Source organism: Hypomesus nipponensis, chromosome 18 (assembly GCF_054491055.1).
Source record: "Hypomesus nipponensis isolate SF chromosome 18, ASM5449105v1, whole genome shotgun sequence".
NCBI lineage: Eukaryota > Metazoa > Chordata > Actinopteri > Osmeriformes > Osmeridae > Hypomesus > Hypomesus nipponensis.
In genome coordinates this window covers 3,825,001-3,837,171 of record NC_140378.1, presented here as the reverse complement: position 1 = coordinate 3,837,171, position 12,171 = coordinate 3,825,001, and the positions used below count along the sequence as shown (strand labels likewise).

General features: G+C 43.1%; 2 protein-coding genes across 4 annotated transcripts in view; one reads left to right on the top strand and one right to left on the bottom strand.

Moving 5' to 3' along the window:
- Nucleotides 1-2,428: 2,428 nt before the first annotated feature.
- Nucleotides 2,429-5,756, bottom strand: commd7 (COMM domain containing 7). Its single transcript, XM_084681313.1, has 9 exons — nt 5,596-5,756; nt 5,118-5,171; nt 4,917-5,019; nt 4,655-4,711; nt 4,511-4,548; nt 4,155-4,245; nt 3,284-3,333; nt 3,116-3,164; nt 2,429-3,030 (listed from the first exon to the last, which is right to left on the bottom strand). Exons 1-9 carry the CDS (start codon nt 5,677-5,679, stop codon nt 2,954-2,956), a joined length of 603 nt encoding a protein of 200 aa, XP_084537439.1. The 5' UTR covers nt 5,680-5,756; the 3' UTR covers nt 2,429-2,953.
- A 594-nt stretch (nt 5,757-6,350) lies between these two features.
- Nucleotides 6,351-12,171, top strand: part of LOC146251575 (DNA (cytosine-5)-methyltransferase 3B-like) — a 24,413-nt gene continuing 18,592 nt past the window's right edge. For 2 of the 3 annotated variants that reach the window (XM_084679815.1, XM_084679814.1), the window contains exons 1-2: nt 7,467-7,588; nt 10,669-10,768. In XM_084679815.1, the coding sequence (XP_084535941.1) occupies nt 7,587-7,588; nt 10,669-10,768 (102 nt within the window). In that variant the 5' untranslated portion in view covers nt 7,467-7,586. Of the gene's footprint in view, nt 6,549-7,466; nt 7,589-10,668; nt 10,769-12,171 lie in introns of those variants that run through there. The other variant, XM_084679816.1, reaches the window with a different exon arrangement.

The window sequence follows — 12,171 nt, the reverse complement described above, 5'->3', positions numbered from 1 at the left end:
ATGTGAGTGAGAAAGAGTGAATAAATAAAAGAGTGACATAAGTGACCATTTCTGGTGAGGGGAGAGTGGAAGGAGGAGGGAGGGTGGGGAAGGAGGAGGGAGAGAGTACAGGATGTTGTGTTTCACTTGTGAAACCACATGATGGAGTTGACATAAAACAGCTCTGTCAGTCACACACTCATGCATGATCACACATGTGCATTTCTGTGGACATGTGTGATCGTGCATGTGTCGCTCACTAAAACCCTCTTTCCTGACCTGGATCATTCAGTGCTTGTGTACTTGCTGCTGGTTTTCTCTGATGTGAAGACAAAGGTTAGTTGGCACATAAACATACATCTACTTTTCTAATTCTCACAGTCACATCCATGCGGAGGGACAAGGAGTGGGTTAAAAGGAGTGAAGGTGAAGGAGTTAGGAGAGAAGGTGATGGCGTTAGGAAGGGAGAGACGGTGGAGGAAAGAACCTTGCTTACTGGACAAGACTGAGCGACAAATCTCCCTCTCCATCTCTCTTCAGCCTGGTTTTGTGTTCCAGTGTATAGACGGAGGCCAGCTGGTTAGAGGTACTGGTATTGAAGATACTGGTGTAGAACCTGACCTGTGCATATTTTGTCTACACGGGTTGAGAGGCTTGACTGATTCATGGCTGCACTAGTTCCCTTTGATGTACAACTGAAAAGGTTTGAGGGTGCTACGTAAGGTAAAACGCTCACACACTTGTGAGAGCACCTTGAGGGTATGGTTAAAGTCCATAAACAGATCATAATACTCAGGGGAAATGTTATACAGACACAGCCCCTGAGGTATCAACAGATTGATTGGAGAAATGGTTTTCCTCCAACTGGAAACCCACATGCACACCTGGCAGCAACTGTTGGATACCTGGGATATTTTGAACGGAGTTAAAATGGGAATACACAAACCACAACTCGGAACGTACGCTCCTTTAATCCTTATCTTCGGGTCAGTGTGACCCTTCAGTCATTGTGACCCCTGCACGTGTTGCAACAACTTTACCTCATACAAAAAAAGTGAAGCATTTTCTTTTAACCGTCGGGCTGTCTCACATCCCCCTCAGCGCGAAGGTTAAAATAAAATGCTTTTTATTTGTTTTTGTATTGGGTAAAGTTGTTGCAGTCATTGTGACCCGAAGGCAGCACAAGGGTTAAATGCACTCCTTCATGCACCATCGCATGAAATCATACAAATGTTTGCTCTTTTCCTGTATTGACACTGGACACATAAACCTCAGTCCCCCAGGTCACACAGCCAATGGTGAAACTGTGTGAACTAGGAATCTAGGAACACACTCACACACACAACAGGTGCCTTAGTAATTAAAGTAGCTCACCTGGTATACAATCTTCACTTCCTCTTCAGCAGTATGTCTTACACACACGCCATTATGCAAAGACACACACACACACAACGAGTGTCTAGTTAGCAAGTGAGTGTACGCTATCGTTCCTCGGAAGAAACCAATCTAAACACACAATATAGTTTGCTTTATTCCTTTATAGGACCTTGCAGAAGCAAAGGAATCCCCCTTGTTCAGGCGACAGTTGCTGTTTATCTGGACTGTGCAAACAGGGCCTTGTTTACGGCTAATCGAATGACCCCAGGCGTTGATGGACTTCTCCCCCATCTGGAGTCTCTGGTAATGGGAATAGATGTACTATGGTCATGGTGACAGGAGAGGTGACCCCATCCTATCTAGTGCATGTTTTATGGGCTAGAACTTGTATGGATGTCCAATGTGACAGTTGCAGATTTACAGCCAGCAAGGGTGAAATACTAGCAAAGTGGGAATGAGACGGGGTGACAATGGGGGAGAGGAAGACATTCGTGCACCGACGTGCAGCAACATGCAGTACTCAGGCTTCAGGTAGGATGTGAGAGGGTGAAATGTGAGAGGCCAGGAGATTAAAAAGTAAAAGTCTACTAGCGAAGGCAGGGAGGGAGACACTCATCACATTGTAGTTCAGTGCCCTTTTGTAACATTTCTAATAAACACCAATCAGGGCCAGGATTTTAATCCGGTTGTCATAGTCACATTTTTGTTGTGGATTTGCCTTTGTTTTTTTTGCACTTACTTATACAGTATGCATGACCAACAGCAGCAATGTATGCATGTTGATTCTGGGCCTCAGTCTCACGTTAATCTATCAACACATCAGCTCTGTGTTTTTTAGCACAGGTCTACCTGACAGATCCAAATTAGAAGATCTTTACAAAGTCATGCCAGTCACACCAGACACAGTATCCAGGTAGGAATGGGGCAGGACTCCATCAAGATCGTTTACTGGATCATAAATAATTTGCCAAAAGTAGTTTGGAATGAGCTGATATCCAATTCACCAGTTCAGCTGGCTAGGCTGTAGAAGGGGTGACAATGCCAAAGTTCAATACTGTTGTGAGTAATCAGCAACATGATAAATATACTTTATTTGGTCGATGAGTGTGACTAGAACATCAGGTTTGATTTCATTGTGCTAAATGTGCAAGAGTTACATATGACAAAGGCCATGGGAAATCGCTATGGATAGCCGTGCATGCAGTAGTGGCAGCAAATGTGACTAATAATTGACTAACATGTCTTCATAATAATCTATAGTAAATGGTTTCAAAAGCAACATGAGCAGATCTTTATCACAAGTCATTCATTAAAAGAACTCAACCATTGAACTTAGGGAAACATGGAATAAGAGTCTGGAGGTTCCAGGTGTTCTAGAACGTCTGTGGACTGTGTCGTCGTGGTCGGCTGGAAGGAGAGGGCAGGGCGAGCAGCTTCAAGACTGTCCTTTCTGGTAGCACTAATCCCAAATCAAGCCCTAGGCCAGGCCTCCACATTTATGGTCTCCACAGGTGTCATTAGGGCCTCCAGTTCGATCTGGACCAGGCCCTCCCAGCACTAGCAGGACTCCAGTGGGCTGCAGCAGCAGGGCTGAGGCTCAGCTGAAGCAGTCCATGCTGGCCTTGGCTTTCTCCATCTCATGAAGGAAGTTATAAAACTGTGGGAGTGTCAACTCTGCAGCAGAAAACGGAGGAACAATGAGTACTAGGAAACATGTGATCCAACGGGATTTTGCGGTAGCACACAACGTCAGGCATACCCATGTGGACGTTTTCAGTGGAGTTCCCCTTCCTGATGACCAACTTCAACTAGAATGAAACACACAATTTATTTGGCGTTCAACCTTATTCTTTTCAATTGACTTTTACAACGTGAACGACACGTGTGCTCTGAGAGCCATGTACGATAAAACACTGCATATCCTAACCTGTAGAAAGATGTTGCCAAGCTTCTGGATTTCACTGGTCCCAACCGTGACTGCCAAAAGAGAAAATACACTGTAGTAAGTTGCCACCGTAATGTTAGGATCTCACCCACGGGCTCCAACACCACACACTGAAGGCCATCTTAGAGATTAAAGAAACGCTTAAAGAAAGATGTACTACTAGGTAGTTACATGCATACGCACACACACAGTGGGCCATCAGTGTGTGGACGCTGCCATGCGTGATGCGTACACAGAAGCATAGGCTGGGTTAAGCTCCTCCTCCGTTGGCCAGACACACACCACTTTGAATGAGTAAAACTTTACATTTCAACACTGCTATTTAGCATAGCCAAGTGCTTAGCATAGCCCTCTGAACCTGCATGCATGGAGGTCATTACCATGACTAAGGCTGAATAGGGTTGGAAAGGGTCATTACTGTTGATTTACTATGATTCACTGATAAGAGGCTGTTGTTATTGTTTTATAAACCTGATAAAATCTCGAAAAGACCAACTCACGTTAAAGTAAACAAACTGTTGTCTCAAGGCTCTTATATGAATGAACCTGCAGCTTTCACAAAGCTAAAGGTGTGGTATGTCTACCAGAGCAGAGCGGTGGGAACAGAGGCTGTCTCTCCTGAGCTCTCACTCCCCCCTCCACAGCCTCCTTTCTCTCTCTTCAGCAGCAGCACACTTGTTCTTTATTTTGCCCAATGACGATCACTTATATTTATGCATTGTACACAAGTGCAACTTTTAGTCTTTGATTGTTTAAAACCTTGATTTGCATGTGTTCAATGTACAGTATATTGATGGAGCGGTGTTGAATACACATTGTCCTTTAATACAGACCTATTTGACTGAACTCTTACCTCCAAACTTCCACTCCATGTCCACCAGCTGGTTGACCATCAAGGTCTGTCCTACGGCCAGCTTGGACAGCACAGCATAGTGGACGCTCCACTGGACTCCAGAACACACAACAACTGATCAGCAACATCAAGCCTGACTAAAACACTCCCTGTTTCGGCACATTGCACAACAAGTACTTAATAGATACAATTGTCAGTTTGTATTTTAAAGTGTGGGGTAATTTACCATTGTGTTCATGTTCCAGGGCCTTTATTGATGTATTAATTTACAGATTTTTTGAGCTGTGGCAGATAGCCCAATATGTTGTCCCCTAAAGTTAACAAGAAGCATTTGAGAAACGTAATGATCAGATTACCTGCTGGGAAAAATGAGTTGCTTTCTCTTCATTTAAGCCTAGAAAATGAATGCAGATATTAAATCATGACAACATAACAGTAGATGACATCATCGCTAAAGTGAGACCCATACATGTTCATTCTGGTACAGTATCCCTACGTACCTAACGTCAGGAGGTCTTCTTTAACCTGGTCAGCTGTCAGATTCTTCTTGAGGGCTCCTGAAGTCATTTGAATGAATAAATAAAAACTTATGCCTGAAATCATCTAAATGATAGCTTTTGTCAAGTGTTTTATTCTATCAATAGACCATTCAGTCTTGATAAAATATATTTTTGAAGCAGTTAACTTCAAGTGTGTCTTTTGCATGTTTAAAAAATTGTGCGGAATGGTGGTGATGATAGTAATGACGATGAAGGCATGTACCATGTGGAACCAGGAGAACACTCTTCATCAGGTTCCTCAGTGGGCCAGCACTCATCCTGTTATCTCCTGCAAATTCCATAAGCTCCTGCAGGAACCTGTCTGTCTGCACACACAAGCACAACAACACAATACACTGAATAGACGTTACGTTGCAATCAAGCCAGTGTGTTAATATGTGTCTGCTAGACTTCCTTCACTCACTTCTTTTGGTTCCAGCAGGAAGTTATAGAGTATCTCTGTAAGTCGCACAAATTGCTGCATTCAGACACAAAACATAGGCATTACTGCATAAATCAGTTGAGCTTCATCGAGACGCTCCTATCGTCTAAACTTGAAAATGCAGGAAGAGTACGCAACACTGTTGCTGGACTGCTGCTGTTAAAAACACTGTACATTGATTGTGATTGCTGAGTGTCATACAGTCATCACATGACTTGTATTTGACAACTCACCACAAAATCCTTGTTATTCGCTAGTATTTTCAGTCCAGTGCAATATAATATAGCAGTTGACCATGAACGTATTTTAAATGAATCACATATTGATAGAACAATTGAAACCGCTGTCTGTGACCACATATTAAGCTAGTTAGTTAGTTAGTTACCTACATAGTTAGCTAGCTAGCCTTGGCTAAGTGTCTCTATCGCATAACATAATTTGGGGTTCTTGCATTGCTTACCTGCTCACTGAATTTGTTTAAATTCTGAAAGTCGTTGCTCACAGAGTCTGGTAATGAATCTTTAAAAAAATGTAATTGCAACATTGTTACCAGTATTTTGTTTTTCTCTAATATTTTTACTGGTGCAGACTTCCGTCTCTATTTCTCTAGTTGAATGGAAAACAATCTTGGTATTCGAAGCCGCACATTCGTCGTGGTACTTAAAGTGCACGACCACAAACCACTTACATAAAAAGTATTGGGGTAGTTAGATAGCAGTTTGATGGAAACGGCACGAATATACACTTGAGAATGCAGTTTAAGTTTTAGATAATGATTTCAAATATATCTTATCATCTAACCCTATGCAATTGTTATCCAGAAACAAACATTGGTTACTGATAATAAACAGTAAGGTCGTGTAGGCTTATTCATATTCCCATTCAACCATTTAATTTGCAGTGCTCATCCGAGGTTATCGAATGATAATATAGATCAAGTGGACATCACTTCAATACCCTACTTTTGTACTTTTGAGAATGGGACGGAATTAATGTGCCAATATGTGTCGTAAAATGACCATGTGACACAGGGAAAGCAGTAGACAATGTCCTTAAGTAGCCACCTTGACTGTGACTGTGTGCTATCTTCTTTATTAATGCAATGAATTTGGCATATTAAGGGTTATCTCGGTGAAAGGTAAATGTAGTTTCTATTCGGCTACAGTGCGTTTCGAGACCCGGGAAAAGTCACGCCTGAATACAGTGGCAAGAGAGAGAGAGCGAGAGAGAGAGAGTGAGAAGCACGCCTGAAATTCCACAAGAAATTTGCCCCCTAGGGTGAAAAAGAGGCGTGCTTATGTGTTTGGGGTACAGTGACACTCCGAGGCACCTTGGCAACCAGTGATCTCGTGAGAGGACCAATAAATCTAACCTTTTTTCGTAGCTCTTTCCGAACTGAAAAATCCGCAACAGGTAAGTCTCTGAACAGTTTCCATTTCCATGATAGTATGCCTGAACTGAACTCTGAACATACCAGCTTGGAAATTGACTGAAACTGTCGGTAATAGACTTCTTTCCCCGTTGTATTTAACTTTGTTCGATAGAAAATAAGTGGTTACAGTTGACTATCCATACCTGAACTAAAGGAAGGTCAAATGCTCATGTAGGCTACAAGACCGTCAAGGTAAGGACATGTAATCCTCAGCGACGTATTAAACATACCTAGTTACCTATGCATTTGGAACGTGTCGCCGTAGTTGCGTATACGCACGAGTGCTGCAAAGATGTGTCAATTGAATGGAATCACAATATTGAATTGGTGTGTTCTTGGTAATAGGCCTACTTAATTTACAGAGTGAGGAAACAAACTAGAAAGTGTTCGTTTCTTGCCCTTTACACAAGTCTGTACAAGCAGTTTGCGTTCGCTACCAGATAAGTCGCAAAACAGCCCTGTGCCTTGCGGATGAATTGTTATAAATAATGCATTCGTGTTTTGAAAACGCTTAACCTAAACACAAGTGTTGTATATATGTAAGTAGCCTACATCGTTCTATCAGGCCTACGAAAAACAAACCGTCTTATCAGATACTGACCCATTAATGTATCATGTAGGCTATTATTTGCCTGTTTTGGATGTCATCTAAGGGTGTAAGTTGAAAATGCACTATTATATGTTATTTAATGTGAAAAGATGATGTGCACACAATTATCTTGATTTAGTGCGAGTTGTTCATGTTCTAGGGCTGGCTTCCACGAGTTAGAAACAGTCTGGATGCTCTGAGATTTCCGCGCGGCCAGGGAAGCACATGACCGTTTTATGGGGCGTTCCAAGTTCACACCTCACGTGTGGACATAATGTACCCTTTACCTTAATTTACAAAGCGAATCCCTCACAACACCACCAATACGCGAAGTCCTCCAAACTTAATTAATTAATTCAATCAGTTAAATTAATATATCAGGTTATCACAGTTTTTGGTCAACCGTAAAACTCGTCTGAATTTTGCTCCAATGTAAGTAAGCAATGCTACTTCCTAGAACACTTGCCTCAACATGACGATAGGCTTTTATTATTGTATGCAAATATGCCAGGATTATTTAATTTAGATACCGTATATTGTAGCCTGAAGGGGAAGCCATTACAATGTGCATTGACCTCTCCACTTGTCTCTATGCATCTTAAATTAGACGGGTGGCGCGGTGGTTCCGTTCTGGAGTTCAGTTCTCTCAGTTCTAACAGGCATATAAAATGCCAAGTACAGACAGAATCCAGTGAACATCATCTACAGTTTTGTTTTTGGACCGCACGGTTTTAGTAGTGTCGAGGCCCTTAGGTCCGTGGTCTTGGTCCTGGCTCAGCTAAGCTAATCTTACTTCCAGCCTGTAGTGTTAACGGACATGTGGAGTTACTAGTTGCAGTGATGGCAGAATGTCTACAGGAAGAGAAAGGCTCTAATCTCTGACATTCAGGCTCGCAACGGAACTTTGATGTGGCCCCTTTCAGTGCCCCAGACCCTCCTCCTCTCTTCAAACCCCCTTCCGAAACTCCTCTGTTCCCTCCTCCATCCCTTCTTCCCTCTCCTCCTTCCTTCCACCTAAAGACCACCAGGGGAACACTGACCTCGTTGGCTGAGCTATTCACTCTGTCTATAGGGAAGTAGCTTCTGACAAGATGTTAAATGGTTACCAGAAATGTGTGTAAAAATTGATCAACTGAAATACGACAGAATGAATGAGCACATCCCTAAATCTCAATATAGAAATATCTTTATCCAGAATACAATCATAATGACACAAAGAAGGATACAACCATGTTCTTACAGACTTATACAGATTTAGTTCATATTTGGGGGTTTACCCTCTTGATAAGGGTCACACTTCCACATAGATCACTTTCTGGTTTCCCCCTGATGTGGGACAGTGGTTTGTGTGTGTTTGTGTGTATGTGTGTGTGTGCCCCATTGTCAGCAGGATGCACCTGGTGCACAGTCTGGGGTGTGTGATTGCATGTGTGTGTTAGGGTGCATATTGTTCTGCGTGTGTGTTTATGGCTTATTGGGGATTCCCCAATTCACAAAAATCTAGAAATGTCTTTTTGCGAGAAAAGTTTGAAAATGTGTCAAATGAGTCGACAGTCTCTAGAAAGGTTTCTCTAGAAAAATCCCCCAAACGGATTTGTCTTCAGATGTCACTAGTCTGGTTGTACATGGAGAACAGTGAAGGTGAGGAGGTATCCCAGGCTGACACCTAGTTGACCTTAGACCAGGACTAGGTTCTCTTGGTTGAACAGTTGGAACTTGGGCTGGTGTGGAGAAGACCAGGGTTTCTTACCTGGTCAATTGCTCAGGATTTCCTGAACCACAATTAAGCTGTAGAGACTCCTCAGGGGTGGGGGGCGGGGTTGCCGTGACCAACAAGAGAACAGAATCCTTTGACCGCCATTGTTGTACGTTTTTACAACTCTTATTTCAGCTAAACAGTACATGTAAATCAGCATCTGAATTAAAATGTGACGAGAAAAGGACAGTGTAGTTGCTGAAAATGTGCTTATTTTATTGATGAAATGGTTCATTTGTAAATTTGCTCCGACTTTTCGATAACCTAGCTAACATCGCAGTGCAGCGTCATCTACTGTTCTGGCTGTGAATTGCTTTCAGCACGCAGAGCCGTCGGAGTAGTATAAATTCAACCAGTCCGTCCGACTCCGTGCGTGCGTCTGTCCGTTAACGGAGACGCAGAAATATAAATCGGCCTTTAGTGTTGTACTAGTGTTCCTGTGCTCAGGGCTTTTCATCTGGGTGGACATGGTCAAACCTTTCACCTGAGGAATGTCTTCTGCTGAGACTTGTTTAACAGCACAATTGATTTAACAGCATGCCCCCTTCATACAGAAACACGCACACAATTACACACACATACACACACAAAGGCACTAAATGCCATGCACACACCCACACCCATGCCCCCCCCCCCCCACACACACACGTGTGATACCCTTAGTGTGTGTGTGTGTGTTTATGTAGGGGCTTCGGGGGCATGTCAAGTAGATGATGAGCCGCCCATATTGTGGCCCCATTGTCCTGTGTGTTATCTTACCTACCACCCACACACACACAATGCCAAAGCCCTGACCTTGAGGCTGAGGAGCGTTACAAACAGACAAGCTAGTTGCTGGTTTGCCGCCGTTGTTGAAGAGCTTCCAAGCTTCAGCCACTGCTACCATTTTAGAACCGGTTTGACTGACACCGTTCAGTGATTTGCTCGGTTACATTTCGGTTTTGGGATGACATGCCTGTACGTTTTTCATTCAGACACATTGTAGGGTGTGAGTCTCCATGCTCTATACCGTGTGGCCCACTACGCACCCTGAGGGGGTTAATGTGAAACAGGCGTTAACCGAGCACTCGGAAGTTCTTCTCATCTTTCAAGTGGGTCGACCCTAATGTGAAGACAACGCAGATCAGCAATTCAAAGCAAAGAAAGAAAGCCCTCCAACGCTTGTGTTGAGGGTTTTCATTAGACCAGCGCTTGTCAGGAAAGATACATTGGTGGATTAGATCAGGGTTACACATATCACTTCAGTAGATAACCCTCTTTGATTCTGATTAGCGGGATGATGACACAAAAGGATTTGAGAGCATCTGGCTAATACTTTTTCTTGTTGTGTCATGTTCTGATTTCTGCAGGTGTTTTTTCCTGGGAAGTTGTATGATGTAAGGTTAACCCAGGACTGTTAATTCACCTGGATCAGGAGTCATTTGGAGTTCGTTGTCAATTCTTTTAAGAACAGTATTTGAACATGGAGAAATGTTTTATCACACCTGTGTGTGGGCTTACACAAACACAATATTTATATATAATAATAATAATAATAATAAAAATACATATGAATGTATTTGAAAAATTAGAACTGTTTTAGAGAGACTATTTTAGAGACAGTATAAGCCCATATGGACTTGTCAGAGACACATACAGTATTTCACATACAGTATTTATATACATAGTAGTAATAATCGTAACATACCTGAATGTTTATTGCAGTGATTCTGTGTGTTCCTCTTTGACACTGGTCATTGCTTGTGTTCATCTGCAGGCTGGAACAGGACACAGGATCATTGAAGTGCAAGAAGACTACTACAGTGATGCCATCCAATAAGCATTCCATCATGGTGGAGAGCAACATGTCTGCGACAGTAAGTCACCACCACGCATACACCAACACACACACAAACACCATCTGCATTCCCAGGACGGACTTGTATAATCAATTGGGCTCAGTTTGGGTCCTGGCATCTCCAAGCGTGCATCTGGCCTGGTCTCTAGCCTCCTAGCCTGCCTCCCAGCTGCTTTCTCAAGGAAGGAGGGATGAAGGAAGGGATGGGCGGAGACATGGAGAGGGAGACTAAATAAGGATGGAAAAGAGGCACATCCCTTTCTGCCAGCGTGTTAAAGTGAAGCGAAAAAAGGGACGTTAAATACAACAGGCCCAACTGGCAGTAAGCACAGAACCAGTGTGGGTATCCTCAGCTGTACTTGAGGGCTTGTGACCAGATGGTCGAGGAACAGTCGTCATGGAAGAAGACCCTCAGCCGGGCCTCTGTGGTCCCTCTGAGAACAACCGGTCTCACGGATAGCCCGCTCTGCTGCTTATGATGCAAACAGGGCTCATGGGGGGAGGGGGTGGCTTTGAACCCAGGTCGCTTGCACGCCACGAGTTGAAAAAGGGGAGTGTGTGTGTGTGTGAGACGGTCTTTTGTGACTGAAAGTCAGTTCCGCTGGCATTGTTTACGTTTTAACCTTGGTTGAGACTCAAACAATATCACCACAATACAGAAGTTCGGATTTCATGGGACCAGCAGTGAACACTGTGGGAGGATAAGCTTTATGTATACCTCAAGGAAAGAGCATTTGACTGCAGATTATGAGGTTGCAGGTTTACATTCCCCTGTATGGCACTTTGTATTATTATTATTATTATTATTATAGTAACTAAAAGTTAACAGTAACTAACTGTCGCTGATTGCAAAAAAATGTAAGCAATCTTGGGAAATTGTTGCTTGAAGTTAATCAACAATATCAAGCAGTTAAAAGTTAAATTTGGCTCGTTAGACCATTTGACCCCTTGAGTTACGTAATGACCAAAGCCCGTCCCATGTCTGTGTCTGTTATTTACTTCTGCCAAATGCACAAAGGCTCATGGGTACTCAATGGACCCATAGGGATTGGTGTACTGGGAGGTGGAGGTGTTAATGTACTGGGAGGTGGAGGGTTAGTGTACTGGGAGGTGGAAGGTTAGTGTACTGGGAGGTGGAGGGTTAGTGTACTGGGAGGTGGAGGGTTAGTGTACTGGGAGGTGGAGGGTTAGTGTACTGTGTCTGGATGTAAACTTGCTGGGGTTAACAAGTTCACACTACTCACTCACCCCATAAACTACTTTGGGTAACTACAGGTGATAACTACAGGTGTGAGTGTGTATGTTTGTGTGTGTATGCAGCAGTGTAGTGTCATACATAATGTATGTGTGTTAGTATTTGGATTAGAAATCACATGGTGAACTATTTCTTTAGAATCTTTAATCTGGCAAGCTGTCTGTCTA